At 39.4% G+C, this 21,296-nt stretch overlaps 1 protein-coding gene across 1 annotated transcript in view; it reads right to left on the bottom strand.

The window, feature by feature from the left end:
• Positions 1-21,296, bottom strand: part of UNC80 (unc-80 homolog, NALCN channel complex subunit) — a 353,943-nt gene that overhangs the window by 125,963 nt on the left and 206,684 nt on the right. The window contains exons 47-48 of the mRNA XM_053713382.1: positions 17,143-17,277; positions 12,228-12,369 (exon numbers count right to left, since the gene is read on the bottom strand). Of these exons, the coding sequence (XP_053569357.1) occupies positions 12,228-12,369; positions 17,143-17,277 (277 nt within the window). The remainder of the gene's footprint in view (positions 1-12,227; positions 12,370-17,142; positions 17,278-21,296) is intronic.

Raw genomic sequence — 21,296 nt, 5'->3', positions numbered from 1 at the left:
TTTACATGTTATCTAATAGTTTTTAATCATTTTTCTAAATAAAGTTTTTCCCTTTTTTTTTAACCATTTCTCCTTTTTTTTTGGTCCGGGATTGCAGAGTGTGTCTACTATATCTATATTTTTTTTTTTGGTACAATATATATATAAATGATTGTATATAGGTATAGATATAAACATATATATATATATATATATATATATATATATATATATATATATATATATATATATATATATATATATGTACAGATATATACAGATATACAAATATCTATTTAAAAATAGTTAGAACATATCCCCCTATGTGAAAACCATTGAAATGTGAAATATTTACAGTAAATACATAGTTAAACACTTTATTAAAAATTAATATTGCATAAAAATGATTTCATATGTTTTCAGCTACTTAAAAGGACATGAAACCCAAATTATTTCTTTCATGATTTAGACATAGGTGCCTATCTATCAAGCTCCGAAAGGAGCTTGATGGCTCGTGTTTCTGGCGAGTCTTCAGACTAGCCAGAAACAGCAGTTATGGAGCAGCGGTCACAAAGACTGCTGCTCCATAACCCTGTCCGCCTGCTCTGAGCAGGTGGACAGGGATCGCCAGAATTCAACCCGATCGAGTACAATCCGGTTGATTGACACCTCCCTGCTGGCCGCGAGTCAGCAGGGGGCGGCGTTGCACCAGCAGCTCAGCGAGGTCTTGCGGACCTGATCCGCACTGTCGGATCAGGTCCGCAAGACCTTTGTTAAAGAGGGGCCAAAGCATGCAATTTTAAACAACTTTCCAATTTTTTTCTTTTATTTAATTTGCTTCCTTCTCTTGTTATCCTTTGCTGAAAGGTTTATCTAGGTAAGCTCAGGATCAGCAAAGAACCTAAGTTCTAGCTGCTGATTGGTGGTTGCATATATATACCGATTCAACAAATGATACCAAGAGAATGAAGCAAATTTGATAATATAAGTAAACTGGAAAGCGGTTTAACCCCTTAATGACCACAATGTACCCTGTATGTCACTGGTCGTTAAGGTTTTTTTCAGGACATAATAGCACAAGTCTAGCAAGAACACACTATTAATGCCTTCCCTCCAGCAGGCTTTGTGGAATAGAGCCGTCTCAACGCTGGTGGCAAGACCGCGCTTTAAAACAATCAAGTCCCAAAAAAGGCCAGTGACATACAGGGTACGTCGCTGGTCCTTAAGGGGTTAAAATTGTATGTTCTACCTAAATCATGAAAGAAAGTTCTCATGTGCGCTAACCTAACTACGTTAAGATCTAAACGTTATGCGCAAAACACATATTTTACCTCCCTATGTTCTTCACATACATGTAGATTACAAGTTATGGGCGCAACAGGGTGTGAAACGAACGCAAAATTTGCGTTATTTCACACTCCATTGCACTGCCATTACAAGTTTTCAAACAGTCGGCTTGTGCGTGCCTTGCGTTAAGCTCCGTACCACACAAAATACAAGCGCTGTTTTGACGTGCTCGTGCACGCTTTCCCCATAGACATCAATGGGGAGAGTGGGTTAGAAAAAAACACCTGCGATCGCGGAATGAAAAGCTCTGTAACGCAGCCCCATTGATGTCTAGGGGGGAAAAAAGTTACATTTAAACACACTAACATAAACCCCACGTCTAAACACCCCTAATCTGCCGCTCCCGACATCGCCGCCACCAAAATAAATCTATTAACCCCTAATCTGCCGCTCCCAATGTCGCCGCCACAATACTAAAGTTATTAACCCCTATTCCCCTGCACCCCAACATCGCCCACACTATAATCAATCTATTAACCCCTATTCCGCTGCTCCCCAACATCCCAGCCACTAAATAAAGCTATTAACCCCTAAACCTCTGGCCTCCCACATCACTACCACTAAATAAACCTATTAACCCCTAAACCACCAGCCCCCCACATGGCAACAACCTAAATTAAACTATTAACCCCTAAACCTAACCATAACCCTAACCCTAACACCCCCTAACTTTAACATAATTAAAATAGAGCTAAATTAAAGTTACAATTATTAACTAAATAATACCTATTTAAAACTAAATACATACTTACCTATGAAATAAAACCTAAGATAGCTACAATATAACTAATAGTTATATTGTAGCTAGCTTAGGTTTTATTTTTATTTCACAGGTAAGTTTGTATTTATTTGAACTAGGTAGACAAGTTAGTAAATAGTTATTAACTATTTACTAACTACCTAGTTAATATAAATACAAATTTACCTGTGAAATAAAACCTAATCTGTCGTACACTAAAACCTAACATTACAAAAAATAAAAAACACAAAAATTACAAAAAATAAAAAAAACTACCATTACAAAAAATAACAAACGAAATTATCCAAAACAATAAAAATTATTCCTATTCTAATACCCTTTAAAAAAAACAAAAAAAAACCCTCAAAATAAAAAATCCTAATCTATAATAAACTACCAAGGGCCCTTAAAAGGGCCTTTTGTAGGGCATTGCCCTAAAGAAATCAGCTCTTTTTCTACAAAAGAAAAACAAACACCCCCTAACAGTATACAAACCCGCACCCCCCAAACCCACAAAACAAAAATAAAGTAAAACCTAATCTACCCATTGCCCTGAAAAGGGCATTTGTATGGGCATTGCCCTTAAAGGGCATTCAGCTCTTTTTATTGCCTTTAAGAGGGCATTTAGCTGTTTTATGAAATGCCCAACCCCACCCAAAAAACCTTAAAAAACCACTAACCCCTCTTTAGGTACTCACAGTTGCTGAAGTCCTGCTTGAAGGATCTTCATACCGGCGGCTCCATCTTCATCCCGGTGGCTCCATCCTCATCCCGGCGGTATCTTCTATGTTCATCCCAACGGCGTCTTCTATCTTCATCCCGGCAGCACGGAGCGGGTCCATCCTGAAGACATCCGGCGCGGAGCATCCTCTTCATACGGTCGCTGCCGTATACTGAATCTTCAATGCAAGGGAGCCTTTTCAAAATGGCGTCCCTTGCATTCCTATTGGCTGATTTGATTTTGGAAATTCAAATCAGCCAACAGGATGATAGCTACTAAAATCCTATTGGCTGTTGAAAACAGCCCCTAGGATGAGAGCTTCTGAAATTGTATTGGCTGTTCAAATCAGTTATTTTAGTTTAATTGTTAGTTTCAACTTAGTTTTTTTTAATTTGACAGGTAAGTTTTAATTTAAAGTGAATGTAAATTTTGATGCTAAAGTGCCCGGTTTTTAAAAATTCAATTAAAAACAGGGACACTTTAATTCATCAAAATTTACATTTCAGGAGTGTTGTGAAAAAATACTTACCTTTTAATCTTGACAGCCGATCCAGCTTCCTCCACCCTTCGCAAAGCCTCTTCCTGGGTCTAAAATGAGGAATCCAGCTTCCTCCAATCACGTCAGAAATGGCTTGTGACGACCAGGGGAAGCTGGAGCGGCTGTCAAGTTTAAAAGGTAAGGTATTTTTTCACAACACGAGTAAAATGTGAATTTTGATGAATTAAAGTGCCCCTGTTTATAATCGAATTTTTAAAAACCGGGAACTTTAGCATCAAAATTTACATTCACTTTAATTTAAGATAAGGAAATTGTAATTTTAATATAAAATTATGGGGGCGTTAGGTTTAGGGGTTACTAGTTTAAATTAGTTTATTGCAAAGTGGGGGCTTTCGGGATAGGGGTTAATAGTTTAAATAATGTTTTCATTTGACAGGTACATTTTAATTTAATTTAAGATAGGCAAATTGTAATTTTAATATAAAGTTAGGGAGACGTTAGGTTTAGGGGTTACTAGTTTAAATTAGTTTATTGCAAAGTGGGGGGCTTTCAGTTTAGGGGTTAATAGTTCAATTTAGTATATTTCGTTGTGGGGGGCTTACGGTTTAGGGGTTAATAGGTTTATTATAGTGGCGGTGGTGTCAGGGAGAGGCGGAATAGGGGTTAATAACTTTAGTATAGTGGGGGCGATGTGGGCGGACGGCAGATTAGGGGTTAATAATATTTAAATAGTGTTTGCGATGCGGGAGGGCGGCAGTTTAGGGGTTAATAACTTTATTATAGTGGTGACGATGTCGGGGAGCAGTGGAATAGGGGTTAATAAATGTTATTAGTGGTGGCGATGTCGGGAGTGGCAGATTAGTATTTGCGATACGGGAGGGCCTTGGTTTAAGGGTTAATAGGTAGTTTATGGGTGTTAGTGTACTTTGTAACAGTTTAGTTATGAGTTTTATGTAAAACTCATAACTACTGGTCTCAGATTTCGTTATAGGGGGTAATGCAAGCTTTTTAGCCTCAACGCAAAACTCGTAATGGCAGCGCTATGGAAGTCCATTGAAAAAACGTCATTTTTCGAGTGCGGGACTGACGTTGCGTTACAGGCTAAAAGGCTTGCGGTACAGTTATACCGACAAGACTTGTAATGGCTGTGTTGATGTTTTAACGCTGAAATGGCTATTTTTTCAGTTTTAAAACACGAACGCACAATTTGTAATCTAGGTGAAAGAAAATAATGTATTTTTTTATTCTGAAATATTTATATTTATATATATTTATATATATATGATACATAAATACATATGTGCACACATCTATATATATATATGAGTCACAGTCAATAGAATAGGCACTCCATACAACGATAGCAACCTCCATGGTACACTTTAGAAAAATATCCAAATTAGCAAGCAAAGAAAAAGGCACTCACTGAAAAAGTAAAACTTAACATTTAATGAATCACGTTAAAAAGGCATATATATATATATATATATATATATATATATATATGGGTTTAGCATTTGCAGAGAACACCATCTCTAAGCTGCCATCTCTCTAAGTGACAACTTTAAGTGGCAGCGCTAAGAATTACAAACAGGACAGAATGCTACTTATTCAAGCCTAAACTAACCCTGTTATTTAATTTACTTTCAGGTATGCCCCCATCTAAACTGCTGTCTCTTCCTGGATCTTTTTTAACACTGCTTTATAACTTATTCTATGGTATGTCCCCCAGCTAAACTTCCTTTTATGCCTTCTATGAAATCTTTAAGTGGCAGCGCTAAGAATTAGTCAAGAATTGAACAAGATTTGAGGCAAGCTAAATATTTTCTCTTCAAAACAAAAATTTTGCACTAAAAATTCTGCTATGTTTTCAGAACTGCTTTTCCTTTTAACAGCCTCATGCCTACTCCAGAGGCATGCTCACATGCTCATACCTTACCCTTCTCCACAGGCAGTTTACATTGGCCCCTCTCTCCTTACCTTAGCTCTCAGGAACTACTTTCTATTTTAAAATCTATGTCACTAAACTGCACCACCTCACAGAAATGCCCCCACTGCTATACATCTCATTCTCACCTACTCTTACTTTCCATCTTGCTGCTATTAGCATCAGGTGACATCTCTCCAAATCCTGGGCCCACCCTCATTCCCACCATTACCCAATCACGCACTCCTTATAGTAACTTTAATAAAAGCAACACACATAACATAATTTCCATCAAATGCATCCCATACGCACACAATTCTTTCACTTGCGCACTATGGAACTGTCGCTCTGTCTGCAACAAACTTACAACCATTCATGACCTGTTTATTTCAAATGCTTTCACCCTTTTAGCAATTACCAAAACCTGGCTATTTCTTCCGACACCATTTCCACTGCTGCTCTCACACATGGTGGTCTTCACTTTAGCCATACCCCTAGACCAGTTGAGAAACGTGGCGGCGGTGTTGGCATCCTCCTCTCCCCTCCTGCACTTATAAGTACCTACCTCCAATCCTATCTCTCTCCTCTTCCTTTGAAGTCCACTGTATTCGCCTGTTCTCCCCCTTCTCCCTCAAAGTGGCAGTCATCTATTGCCCTCCTGGACCTACCTCCCATTTCCTTGACAACTTTACTGCCTGGCTTCCTCACTTTCTCTCTGCAAATATACCAACCCTAATTCTTGGGGACTTCAACATTCCCATTGACAACCCGTCTGCCCCTGCTGCCTCTAAACTTCTTTCACTCACATCCTCCTTCGGTCTCTCACAATCCACCCTATTCCCTACCCACCGTTATGGACACTCCATCGACCTGGTATTTTCCTACCTCTGTTCTATATCTGACCTCACCTGTCGCCCTTTTCCCATTTCAGACTATCACCTGTTCACCTATAATATTATTGCAACAGCTAAACCCTCTCCTCCATCCCGCCCCCACACATGTAGAAATCTACATGCTGTGGATCCGCTCCAATTTTAAAAAATTATTCAAGATCTCCCTCACACTTCCACTATAACCTGCCCTGATCTCGCAACAGCCCACTATAACAAAACTCTCTCCTCTGCACTAGACACACTTGCCCCTCCCCAGCTGCGCAAAACATCACTCTGTCAGTTGTAGCCCTGGCACTCTCAGCAAACACGCTATTTGCTGAGCGTGTCTGGAGGAGAACTCACTCTGAACCTGACTTCATACACTCTAAGTTTATTTTTCATTCATACACTTCTGCCCTTCATTAAGCCAAGCAAACCTACTTCTCTTCTCTTAGATCTACTCTTTCCTCAAACCCTAAACGACTCTTCTCCACCTTTAACTCTCTCCTCTACCCTCCTGCTCCACCCCCTCATCTGTGTTTAGTGCTCAGACTACTTTTGGCAGACTACTTTTTAAACAAAACACGTTCTATCCGAAGCAACATCCCAGAACCAACCTGCAATATTCCATCAACAGGCCCAGTTACTCCATCTGCCACCCTCTGCATCTTCCATCCAGCCACTAAGAATGAAGTTTCCTCCTTACTATCTTCCTCACGCCTCACTACCTGCCCACTCGACCCTATCCCTTCCCATCTAATACCCTCCCTATCTTCCACCCTCACTCCTGCTCTTACCCACATCTTCAACCTATCTCTCTCATTCCCATCTTCTTTCAAACACGCAAAAGTCACTCCCATACTCAAAAAACGCACCCTTGACCCTAATTCTCCTGAAAGCTACCACCCCATATCACTGCTTCCACTAACATCAAAACTCCTTGAAAAACTAGTTTACAATCGCCTAACCCACTTCCTGTCCGCAAACTCCTTGTTTGACCCCCTGCAATCCGGATTCTGCCCCAAACACTCAACTAAGACTGCCCTTACCAAGGTTACTAACAATCTTCTCTCTGCTAAAAATATGGGCCACTACTCTATACTCATCTTACTTGACCTCTCAGCTGCCTTCGACACAGTTGACCACCCCCTCCTCCTACAGTCCCTTAGCTCTTTTGGCCTCTGTGACCTTGCTCTTTCCTAGATTCACTCTTATCTTTCTCACAGGTCTTTTTCTGTGTCCTTTGCCAGCGACTCCTCCTCTCTAATGCCTCTGTCTGTTGGAGTACCTCAAGGATCTGTTCTGGGTCCTCTACTCTTCTCCATTTATACTTCTTCGCTGGGTAAACTTATTAACAGTTATGGCTTCAAATATCACCTCTATGCTGATGACACCCAGATCTACCTCTCCACCCCTGCTCTCTCCCTCTGTCCTTTCTTATGTCACCGACTGCTTATCAGATATTACTTCCTGGATGGCCTCTTACCACCTAAAGATTAACATGTCCAAGACTGAGCTCCTTCTTATCCCCCCCTCAAGCTCTACGCCAAATTGTGACTACTCTATCCCTGTTGATGGCATCACCATTTCCCCATCGCCCCAAGTCCGCTGCCTCGGAGTTACACTTGACTCAAATCTATCCTTCGCCCCCCATATCCAATCGCTTTCTACATCCTTCCGCAACCATCTACGCAACATTTCCAAGATTCAACCTTTTCTGTGCGCTAACACCACAAAGCAAATAATCCACTCCCTTGTTATTTCCCGACTTGACTACTGCAATAACCTACCTACTGGCCGCCCTCTTTCCTGCCTCTCCCCCCTACAATCCATCCTAAATGCCTCTGCCAGGCTGATCCCCCTTTCCCTCCGCTCTGTATCTGCTGCACCTCTCTGCGAGTGAATTCATTGGCTCCCCATACACAGCAGAATAAAATTCAAAATTCTCACCCTTACATACAAAGCTCTCACCAACGCCACTCCCCTCTACCTATCCTCTCTAATACACAAGTATACTCCAGCTGCCCACTAAGATCCAACAATGACCTGCTCCTTGCATCTGCAACTATCACCTCCTCTCATGCTAGACTGCAGGACTTCTGTCGTGCAGCACCTACCCTCTGAAACACTCTCCCTCATGCTGTCAGGCTTTGCCCTAATCTTTCTTCCTTTAAATGCTCTCTGATGAGTTTTCTGTTCAGAGAAGCCTACCACCCTACTCAATAATATTTCTCTTACCTAACAACATTTCCCTAATCTAACTCTGCATTAACATCTTTCTCAATCTTGCAGTCCTCACCTCCTGTTTCTCAACCTCCTACCCTTCTAGATTGTAAGTTCCCAGGGGAATAGGGCCCTCATTTCCTCCTGTATGTGTTTGTAAATTTTGTCTTGTCTCTTAGAAGTTTTATTTTATTGTTTTATTTAAATGAACTGTATCCATGGTCAGCGCTGCCGAATATGATGGCGCTTCTTAAATAAAAGTATAATAATAATAATAATTAGCAGAAATAAGAACTCACTGGTCTTCGGGCATCAGTGGCAAAAAGGCTTTATTTTGTGTGATGTTTCGGGACCAGATGCCGTCCCTTTTTTCTGACAAACAACAAGTGAACAAACAAGCTTTTTAAAGAACCCTGAACCCCTCCCCCAAGTCACAGCCAATCGCAGCTGTCCGTGTGCAAAACTTCTCCAATCCTAAGTAATTACTAATTAACCCTCCCAAAAGTGTGATGATATTAAAAAAAAAACTGTGAAAAAATAAGAGTGATTAGATGAATCCACCCCTCTGTAGTCATATCAGTTAGATCTCTACTCTCAAAACGTCAATAGTGGTCAACTAATCATCAATATCGCCTAGTCGATAATACCGACAAGGGGAATGCGAGCAAAATTTAGTCAGAATGCCCGTTAGAGAAAATAACCAATAATATTCAACTGGGAGTACATCAACAATGAAATTCTTAATAACCGAGAGACCACATGGAGTCAATAACAACCCTCTGATTGGGTACTGGCATTTGCTATTGGCAGAATCGGACCAACCCGGTCCCAATATAACAAGCAAGTTTCTAATCATGTCAGGTCTATGCATCATTGCAAGAGGCGTGTCTCAACACCCGGTATAGGCACATAGTAAATAAATAATCAGAGTCACCTTCCATTAGCAGAAACAGACCACCTAAATCTCAAATCGTCAACAGTGGCAAACAACTTCTCAATCTCGCCTAGTGAGAAATATTTACAAAGGGAATGCAAGCCAAACTTGTTCAGTCCACCCATAAATGGAAATATCCAGTAATATTCAACTGGGCGTGTGTCAGCAATTAAGTTCTCCATACACAACCCAGTAACAGAGAGACCGCATGGAGTTAATAACAACCATCTGATGATATAACTCTGCAACTCAGCTTGTGGTAGTGGTTCCATTTTTGGATTGTGTTTTGCTGTTACCAATTGTGGAAGTTATTAAACCTGACTGATACCTCATAATGTATTGAGGTTGTACAATGTAAGCAGCTTTTACCTAAGAAGTACAATAAATATATTGTGTAATTTTATATACAGTATTGCACTATTGTTTGGTATTTTTGACTCCTCCTATATATCCAGCTCCCTGTGACGTGGAGAGGGAAGGAGTAAAGAGAGAGAAGGATCTCTCACCATACCCAGATTGCAAAGAAGCAAACACTTGAAGTGACAGATACGGGACCTGCGATTTAAAGACGCACAACACTTACCTCATTTGATTGAGGTCACTTTTAGTAAGTGGGCATTTTTTACACACATGTGGATATCATTGTAAGAACCTTGCATCAGATCTACAGTGACAATTTCATATGCCTGATACAGCTCTTTTTTGTTTTGAATACTGGGCTTAACCAGCACTAACAACATTTTATATACATGTGTCCATGAAGCATTTATTACTTTACCTGTAACCAATTTTATGGATCGTAATTAATCTTTTGCTTATGCTTTTATTCATATTTATTCATTTTATATTTTCATTTTAATCATTTTGGACAGTCACTTTTATGAGATCGTTGTCTCTTTTAATTTAGATACATTGACATAGCCCAATAGTTTTTTGGGCTAAGAACGTTCCCTTTTTTATTCTTTTGATTGGAACTATTATTCTTGTAACTGTTTAGTGTGCCTTTTTCCACTCTTTATATATGCAGTATATATATATATATATATATATATATATATATATATATATATATATATATACAGGGAGTGCAGAATTATTAGGCAAATGAGTATTTTGACCACATCATCCTCTTTATGCATGTTGTCTTACTCCAAGCTGTATAGGCTCGAAAGCCTACTACCAATTAAGCATATTAGGTGATGTGCATCTCTGTAATGAGAAGGGGTGTGGTCTAATGACATCAACACCCTATATTAGGTGTGCATAATTATTAGGCAACTTCCTTTCCTTTGGCAAAATGGGTCAAAAGAAGGACTTGACAGGCTCGGAAAAGTCAAAAATAGTGAGATATCTTGCAGAGGGATGCAGCACTCTTAAAATTGCAAAGCTTCTGAAGCGTGATCATCGAACAATCAAGCGTTTCATTCAAAATAGTCAACAGTGTCGCGTGTGGAAAAACCAAGGCGCAAAATAACTGCCCATGAACCGAGAAAAGTCAAGCGTGCAGCTGCCAAGATGCCACTTGCCACCAGTTTGGCCATATTTCAGAGCTGCAACATCACTGGAGTGCCCAAAAGCACAAGGTGTGCAATACTCAGAGACATGGCCAAGGTAAGAAAGGCTGAAAGACGACCACCACTGAACAAGACACACAAGCTGAAACGTCAAGACTGGGCCAAGAAATATCTCAAGACTGATTTTTCTAAGGTTTTATGGACTGATGAAATGAGAGTGAGTCTTGATGGGCCAGATGGATGGACCCGTGGCTGGATTGGTAAAGGGCAGAGAGCTCCAGTCCGACTCAGACGCCAGCAAGGTGGAGGTGGAGTACTGGTTTGGGCTGGTATCATCAAAGATGAGCTTGTGGGGCCTTTTCGGGTTGAGGATGGAGTCAAGCTCAACTCCCAGTCCTACTGCCAGTTTCTGGAAGACACCTTCTTCAAGCAGTGGTACAGGAAGAAGTCTGCATCCTTCAAGAAAAACATGATTTTCATGCAGGACAATGCTCCATCACACGTGTCCAAGTACTCCACAGCGTGGCTGGCAAGAAAGGGTATAAAAGAAGAAAATCTAATGACATGGCCTCCTTGTTCTCTTGATCTGAACCCCATTGAGAACCTGTGGTCCATCATCAAATGTGAGATTTACAAGGAGGGAAAACAGTACACCTCTCTGAACAGTGTCTGGGAGGCTGTGGTTGCTGCTGCACGCAATGTTGATGGTGAACAGATCAAAACACTGACAGAATCCATGGATGGCAGGCTTTTGAGTGTCCTTGCAAAGAAAGGTGGCTATATTGGTCACTGATTTGTTTTTTTGTTTTTGAATGTCAGAAATGTATATTTGTGAATGTTGAGATGTTATATTGGTTTCACTGGTAAAAATAAATAATTGAAATGGGTATATATTTGTTTTTTGTTAGGTTGCCTAATAATTATGCACAGTAATAGTCACATGCACACACAGATATCCCCCTAAAATAGCTATAACTAGAAACAAACTAAAAACTACTTCCAAAACTATTCAGCTTTGATAATAATGAGTTTTTTGGGTTCATTGAGAACATGGTTGTTGTTCAATAATAAAATTAATCCTCAAAAATACAACTTGCCTAATAATTCTGCACTCCCTGTATATATATGTACATATGTATTTATGTGTTTATATGTGTATATATGTCTGTAAATACATATATACACATATAAATACATATGTACACACATATATATATATATATATATATATATATACACACACATACATTCCTATACATACATATACATCTTTAGACAATGTTAAAGCCATTTAACTGCATTCTTCTTCTAACACCTGAGACCTAATACATTTGAGCCCCTATAACTTTTGTGCAATATTTTTTTTAAATCTTTTTTATTATATGGTGTTATTATGAGTGTGTCTCTTATGTTTCAGTACGTGGTGACCATGACCACAGAAATAAGGGGGCATTACAAAAACTGAATCTTACCTAAAGATTTTAAAGGCCGTTCAGCTTTTACCAGCTCCAAAATATCCAAAATATCAGGTGTGTCTCCTTCTAAGGATTGCAAAAGGTCAAAAAGGCATTGGGCAGACACCCCCTTACTGGAAGAGCTGCTGCTCACACCATCCTGTAGAGAAAGTATTCACATTACAAGCAGCAAGGAAAAAACAGTAAAATCTTGCAAAACGCACTCTAGTAGACACTGGCCTGCACAATATATACAGCAAGACGTAACACAAAGGTCACATCTTGACAATCATCAGCTTATACAACCACTGAACTTTACAACAAACACCAACATGCACTACAAATACACAGCTGATTGGTGGCTACACATATATGAATAAGTATATAAGTAGAACCTGACCTGAACACATGTTAATCCTTCACCTTAACCAATCAGGATGGTGGGATGGCTCACTGTTGAAGCTAAGCCCACTACATTTATATATGCCTTGAGGATCCTAGTGCTGATAGCCAGAAGATACATTTTCTTGAACTGAATTACAGGTAAGAAATGTTGGGATCAATTATGGAGATTTTTAATTAGGATTTTGAGGTGGAGTTTAGGTGCTGAGAGGATGTATATATTCTAGCTACAATGGGGGTTAGATAGTGAGAAGTTGGCAATGCGGATAATTATGTAAGGGTTATATGGTTAAAGGGGTTGACCAAATAAAAAATTGTGTATGGAGGATTACAGTTAAGGGAGTTTTCCGGCAAGGGGTCCCTTGGATGTTATAAAAGCATTGCAGTAATGGAGGGCAGGCCAATGTAGTAGGCTAAACAGTTATCATTATTGCAGTTTGGGTTGCAAAAATCGCCAACTAAAATATAAGAGTAGTGTTTTGGATCTGGGGTACAGTAAGGATAGTTGCATTATGGGGGACTGGATCAAAAGTGGTTAGAGTTTATTGTGGAGGAGGAGGTTGTGATAAGGGGATTGATTAGTACGCAAGACAGCTATATAACATAAGTACATACCTTGATCAGCCACAACATTAAAACCATTGAGAGGTGAAGTGAATAACATTGATTATATCGTCACAATGGCACCTGTCAAGGAGTGGGATATATTAGTCAGCAAGTGAACAGTCAGCTCTTGAATTTCATGTGTTGGAAACAGGAAAAATTGACTGTGACAAGGGCCAAATAGTGATGGCTAGACATCTCCAAAATGGTAATCCTTGTAGGGTGTTCCCAGTAGGCAGTGGTTAGTACCTACCAAAAGTGGTGCAAGGAAGGACAACTAGTGAACCAGCGTCAAGGTCATGGGCACCAAAAGGCTCATTGATGCACGTGGGGAGAGAAGGCTAGCCTTTCTGGTCTGAACACACAGAAGAGCTACTGTAGCTGAAATTGCTGAAAAAAATAAGGCTAGCAAAGATAGAAAGGTGTAAGAAAACACAGTGCATCACAGTTTGCTGCGTATGGGGCTGGGTTTGCGACTGGTCAGAGTGTCCATGATGACCCCTGTCCACCACCAAAAGTGCCTTTAATGGGGGATGTGAGCATCAGAACCAGACCATGGAAAAATGGAAAAAGGTTGTCTGGTCTGATTAATCACATTTTCTTTTAGATCAGGTGGATGGCTGGGTGTGTGTGCGTTGTTTACCTGGGGAAGAGATGGCAGAAGGATGCACTATGGGAAGAAGGCAGGCTTGCAGAGGCAGCGTTATGCTCTGAGCAATGTTCTGCTGGGAAACCTTGGGTCCTGGCATTCATGTGGATGCTACTTTGACATGTACCACCTAGCTAGAAATTGTTGCAGACCACGTACACCCCTTCACGGCAATGGTGTTTCCTGATGACGGTGGCCTCTTTCACAGGATAATGCACCCTGCCACACCTGAAAAATTGTTCAGGAATGGTTTGAGGAATATGAGAAAGAGTTCAAGGTGTTGCCTTCGCCTCCAAATTCCCCAGATCTCAATCCAATGAATCATCTGTGGGATGTGCTGGAGCAAAAAATCTGATCCATGGAGGTCCCACTTCACAACTTGCAGGACATAAATGATCTTCTGCTAATGTCTTGGTGTCAGGTACCACAGGACACGTTCAGAGGTCATCTAGACTCCATCCCTTGATGCATCAGAGCTGTTTTGGTAGCACAAGGGGGATCTACATGATATTAGGCAGGAGGTTTTAATGTTGTGGCTGATCAGTGTACCTCCCAATATTTCCTGGAGGCTTCCTGGGACAGGAAGGTGAGGGGTGACTTGTAGTTAGTGGCCCAGAGGTGTTTATTTAGCGGAGCTATGGCAAGAGGTGCAGGCAGTGGGAGTATGGAAAAGGCAGGGTGAGTCAAGGATGTGACTTGACGAAAATTCCAAACTCATGACAAGTCTGCAAGATCTTGAACACTTTGGAAGTCTACACATACAAGTGATAAATTAGCTGGGGGTCAACAAATCTTTACCAGGCTGATTATACAATACTTTCTCTCATGTTTAAAACACAATGGGTTATATGTCATATCTTCCAGCCCTAAGAAACCACTACATTATAAAGACATGTGTACAGCACACTGTCACTAAAAATGGTGCAATACAGGTTAAAAAAAATGGAGCTTACACTTAATGATTGTGTTATGACTCAATGTTTACAGCTTAAGAATATGCTATATATCTGCTGTCTGTATATAGGATTACTGACTGTATACCTACTGTATGTCTGGATAATGGAATTAGCTACTTACCTGCTCTGTGCTAAAGTGATTTTTTGTTAAAGGGAAATTCCAGCCAAAATTGGAATCCACATGAATGCATTTCAGTTTTGAATAGTAGTAGTAGTAATTTCTGTAATTTACATTTATAAGCAAAAATGCTTCTAGCTGTTTCAAATGTGTATTTAAGTATGCTCCGTGCACCTGCATTTTAAACACAGCACTTGCTCAGAGAGCCTAAGGTGCTTGTACCATATGGTAATGACTCAATTTGTTAATTGCTGACATGATACAAACCCCACTGGTACTCTGAGCAGCTGCAGTATTTAAAAATTTGGTGCACTGACAATATCTAGCTGTGCTTCACATGCACGTGCAGAGGAAAATGTTAACACTAAACTAGTAAATACTTTTACTAGAGGCATTTCTGCAAGTACATGTATATTGCAAATATGTTTCTATTCAAAGATGCAATTCATCTATGTGCATTTACATTTTGACTGGAATGTCCCTTTAATGTCGGCTCTTTATGTCTGAGATGATAAAGGGGAATAAAGCTCAAAATTTAAATGCACAATTGCATTTCAGTTTTGCACAGAAGCATGTCTGCAATACATATGTATACAGTCACAAGGTATCACAGTTTCACTCATAGCTTTTACTCTGCATTGATTGAGCTAATGGGCGATATTTATCAAAGCAAATACGCCGGAATTCCGCAGCGTAATTGTTGCGAGATTGATCCAACCTAATTATCAAAGCCTACAGACCGGCAAATGTTGAAATTTGTGACGTAACATACGATCCGCCGGTCTCAATCCGACGCAGATCGATGCTTACGTCATTACAGATGTTCCGAATACACATTCGGCTCTATCTGACACTTTTTCAAAGGTATCAAACTTTTAACAGGTACGCTCGCGGCTATTCCGGCCCAGTGTACCTGGTTTTCAATCCACCACCCTGGAGGCCGCGGATGCCATATAAATCAATGTAATTTAGTTAATTTAATTGGTAGTTTATTTTAATTTTAGTATAATAGTTAGGGTAGGTTAATTAATATTTTAAAATAGCTTATTTTAATTCTACAGGTAAGTTTAAATTTATTTGAAGATAGGGATGTTGTAATTTAAAGTTATCGGCTTGTTAGGTTTAGGGGTTAATAGCTTAATTTAGTTTATGGCGATGTGGGGGGTTAATAGGTTTAGTTAGTGGAAGTGATGTGGGAGGCCAGAGGTTTAGGGGTTAATACTTATTTAGGTTGCAGTGGGGTCGGGGAGCGGCAGGATAGGGGTTAATAAGTTTATTTATGTTGCGGCAGGGTTGGGGAGTGGCGGAATAGGGGTTAATAAGTTTATTTATGTTGCGGCGGGGTCGGGGAGCGGCGGAATAGGGGTTAATAAGTTTATTTATGTTGCGGTGGGGTCGGGGAGCGGCAAAATAGGGGTTAATACGTTTTTTAAGGTTGCGGCGTGACGGGGAGTGGCGGGATAGGGGTTAAACATTTTAGTTTAGTGGCAGCTTTTAGTGACAGGGTATAAATAAAGTTGGTAAAAAGCCGAATAGATGCGAGATCGATGACTGTTAGTTAACAACAGTCCGATGCTCATCACCCCATACTTGGTGCACGTCTTTTTGCTGACTTTTTTATAAATAAGGAGAGCATATTGAGATACGCGGCCGCGATGTTAAGCGAGCGTATTGGTGCCGGCGAATGCAACAAAGTTGAGGCTTTGATAAATATCCCCTGTATGTATATGTCCCATGCACCCTCATTCACACACTGCACCCTATTAGGTATGCTGTGGAAGCATGTATTCATCAGCAATGATGCAAACAGAGTCACTTCTTATAAAACATATATTCTCTGAGCAGGTGTAGTGTTTGAAAGAGGGTACCTGTGGCATATGTAAATATGTTCCATGCACAGTAAAATTGATAACTTGTAGTAGAAGTATTTTTGCTAACACTGCAAACATTATTATGCATTCATATGCATTTCACTTTTGAGTTGTATGTCTCTTTAATATAAGCAAGAAGGAAATATGAAATAGTACAAAGTATAATGTGAATGAATAGGAAAACAGACACTTTGCCTGTACCACCCAATAAGTCTCTGCATTCAGCTTTTGGTAACCTTGAGAGAACCTCAGAATATAAGGTCTAGAACCGTCCCTGAAAATTTCTAACAGAAATGAGATAGACAGTCATGAGGACATCATTTAAAGGCCTTACAGGAAGGTCTAGAAGAGGAGCGACGCTGGCAAACAGCTGTAGAACAAAAGGTTTGCGGTGCAGTATATAAAATTGTCGGCAGGCAAATTCAATGGCTTGGCGAAGTTGTGGGTTACTTTCATAGTCAGCATAGACCTAAAAAGAGAAATAAGCATTGTTCATGTAATGCAGTGACAATAACAGAGGTCACAGAGGTTGATATAAGCTATTAGCAATCACTTTTTATTCTAAAAGCTTGTCCCACAAGTACCACTATTATTTTATGTACACTTTGAACATCAACATTTTAAAAACTTTAATTTGTCATTAGGCCCCACTCATTAGCTGCAAGTTCTTGCAGTTCATGAGCGGGAATTGGATATTCATCCAATCACGAGCAGCAGTTGTATGGCATTCCAATTATCAGCTGTGTCCTTCCAGCTCCCATGTTGGGGACTTTACCTATGTGTTTAATCTCATTGCAGGGGTCAAAGACTTCTTTATCTAGGGTAAGTAATGCAAAGATAATGTACTAAAAAAATCAGAGCATATAACTTTTTCATTAGAATGTCTCTTTAAAGCTTTTTACAAATTCTCACTTCAAAAATTAATAATCAAAATTGTTTACTGGCTTATTAAAAATCTAAATAATAATATTGTTTAAAAACACTTTTATGCTATGAAACTGGAACATAAAAAAAGGGCTAGATTACAAGTGCTGTGCTAACATTAGCACAAGCACAAGCGGGGCAAGATTACATATGTGGCGTCACCCCTATAAGCCGGCTACGCTGGTCTTTACGCGGTTTTGCTATCATATATACAACACCACATATAACACCCCTTTTGGCAGATATGGTATATATATATATATATATATATATATATATATATATGACATTCCAATGTACTGCCCCTTTATGCAAGGACTTTCCAGATGCCAGGAGGCATTTTATCTAAGATGTATACATCTGCATAAAATGTTATACTCTCAGGCTAAGATGGCTCAGTGTTTGAAATGAGACAGGTTAACTTAACACTGTTCAGTTTACACTACAAAGATGACTTAATTTTGAAATACATACAAACAAGCCTAAATCCTGCATTTAACCAGATCTAATGGTATGAGACTGAGTACCACAGCTTATGGTTCCACCAAGACCATATAGACTACAACTGACAGATGGGAAAATTTGTACACCAGATTTGAAGTGGTTCTTGGTTGGAGAAAATGGGGGGAAAACCCCCCTAAACATGTGTCAACCTTTCAAAAGTACTTTTCTTCATCTACCCATTCTGACAGATCAATAATGTACAATTTTGAATTCACAGAAGTATTTTTGTTTGCACATTTACAAATATGATTCTTATAAAAACTGATCTCTTAGTTTCCGCTATTTTTTATCATGCATGTCACACACTGTTGATTTAGGGGTTGGCAATGTGCAGAAAATGTACCTTCTGTGGGTGTCTGTGTTTATGTCTTTTTTCTGTGGATCTCTCTGTGAGCGTTTGTGTGTATGTCTTTGTGCATTTTCTGTGGATGTCTCTGTGAGGGTTTGTGTGTATGTATGTCTTTGTGTGTTTTCTGTGGGTGTTTGTGAGTGTGTATGTCTTTGTGTGTTTCCTTGTGTGTATGTGCAAGTTTGTGTTTTGAGTTTGTGTGTGTCCATTGTCTGTTCCTTTTTGAGGACATTTTGACCTTACTACTGATTATTCACATTTTTCTACAGACTTTGAGACTAAGGAGACCTTTCCGGAAATCACCAATCCCCCACTTAAGCTTTAAATTATTGTTTAGGCAGTTTGGGGACCTTCCTTTCCGCCACTGCATGCTTTTATCATCATATAGTTGTCATCTTCCTTGACAAAAAGATAATCAGAACTCCATATTTTGTCTTGTAAATCTCCTTTTTTGACAAAACTGCAGTCTACCTCATTACTTGTCAGGTCAATGTAAACAAGTGCTGAATGTCTGTGTGGGTGTCTGTGTCTGAATGTGTTTGTTTTTTTGCTAGAGTGTCTATATGTGAATCCTTATGTGTGTCTGTCTCTGTGTTTGTATGTTAATACCTTTTCAACATTTCCATGTTTGACAACACTTAAGAAAAAAGTACATGGGGGGGCCCTGATCAATGGTTAAGTCTGGGGCCCCAAAATTTCTAGTGGCGGCCCTGAGGGAAATTTTAAGAGCTATTGGTAGTTTAGTTTAGATTAGGGGGTGTTTTTATTTTGTGGGGCTTTTTATTTTCATAGGGATTAGCTTTAATTTTTTTATTTTTGATAATTTGGTTTATTATTTTATGTAATGTTAGCTTTTTTATTTTTTGTAATTTTATATTAATTTAAACTTAGTTTTTATTTTTAAAGTAGGTTTTTTATTTAATTTAGTAATTTTTAATTAAGGTTATTTGGGTTAATTTAGGGGGTGTTAGTTTAGGGGGCTTAGTAATTTAAATAGGTTAATTGCATTGTGGGTTAATGTGGGGGTTTGGCGGTTTAGGGGTTAATAGATTTATTAGGTTAATTGCGATGTGGGTTAATGGTGGTTTAGGGGTTAATAGATTTATTAGGTGAATTGCGACGTTGGTTAATGGCGGATTAGGGGTTAATAGTTCAATTAGATAAATTGCGATGTGGGTTAATGACAGGTTAGGGGTTAATACATTTATTAGGTAGTTTGCGATGTGGGTGAATGGTGGGTTATGGGTTAATACATATATTAGGGAGATTGCGATGTGGGTGAATGGCGAATCAGGGGTTAATAGTTTAATTAGGCATATTGCATTGTGGGGGTTGTCGGTTTAGGGGTTAATACTTTTATCATTAGTTCCGATATGGGGGTGATGGTGGATATAGGGGTTTTGACGTGTCAGGTTTATTTTTGGGAGGTGTGTTAGACTTTTACAGGAGATTGACTTTTTTTTTTCTTAGGCACCAGCAGTTTCTATCGTGACGTAAGTCACTGGCGACTCCAGAAATGTGTATTTACGCACATTTCTGAACATCACTAGTTTATCCGGCTTACAGCACTTTATGAACTGCCGGCGGGGTTTATATGATTTATTGATGTGCAAGGGGAAATTCCGGGTGACGCGAGTTTCAGCAGTTGCGCTGAAGCCTGCGCCGTATATATGTAATCTCGCCCGCGATATTGAGATATATTGTACCCGCATTAACTTGTGCGTATTGCAAGTTGAAAGTAAACGCGACCACAAAGCGCAAACTAAATTTGCAACTAAAGACCTTGGGGCATATTTATCAAGCTCCGATTGGAGCTTGATGCCCCGTGTTTCTGGCGAGTCTTCAGAGTCGCCAGAAACAGCAGTTATGAAGCAGCGGTCAGAAAGACCGCTACTCCATAACCTGTCCGCCTGCTCTGAGCATCGCCGAAATTCAACCCGATCGAGTACGATTGGGTTGATTGACACCCCCCTGCTGGCGGCCCATTGGCCGCGAGTCAGCAGGGGGCGACGATGCACCAGCAGCTCTTGTGAGCTGCTGGTGCAATGCTGAATACGGCGAGCATATTGCTCGCCGTATTCAGCGAGGTCTGGCGGACCTGATACGCAGTGTCGGATCAGGTCCGCCAGACCATGATAACTTGGGGCCCTTGAGTGAAGGGTAAGGGCTAAATTAAAAGTTGCATTAAACAAAACACAAATACATTAAAATAAAGTGTTACACTCATATATACAATATCTGATAATAATTATTCGTATACATATAAAATATTAATTATAAGGGTTAAAATGTATATGGTATGTGACAATGTATTTGAATGGAAAGGGCTTTATTGTATTTATACATACATATACATGTCTAAATATGTGTATATATGTATATATACATATGTATATATGTGTATACATGTGTATTTTTGTTTATATGGGTAGACTTGATGGGCCTTTTTGGTTCTTATCTACCGTCACATTCTATGTTTCTATATGTGTATATACAGTATGTGTATACATACACGTATAAACACATATATCCACATGTATACACATATATGGATATGTTTATATACTTTTGAACCCTTTCAACTCAATTACCTAAAAACAAGAAAAAAATTATTTTTATTCAATTTAAATATTTATTAATGTGTTTTACTGTGTATTTACTATAAATATTTTATATTCCAATGAACATATCTATACATATATATATATATA

Source organism: Bombina bombina, chromosome 1, assembly GCF_027579735.1.
Source record: "Bombina bombina isolate aBomBom1 chromosome 1, aBomBom1.pri, whole genome shotgun sequence".
Lineage (NCBI taxonomy): Eukaryota > Metazoa > Chordata > Amphibia > Anura > Bombinatoridae > Bombina > Bombina bombina.
Note: the sequence above shows the minus strand (reverse complement) of the source record. Positions and strands in the feature narration are given on the sequence as shown.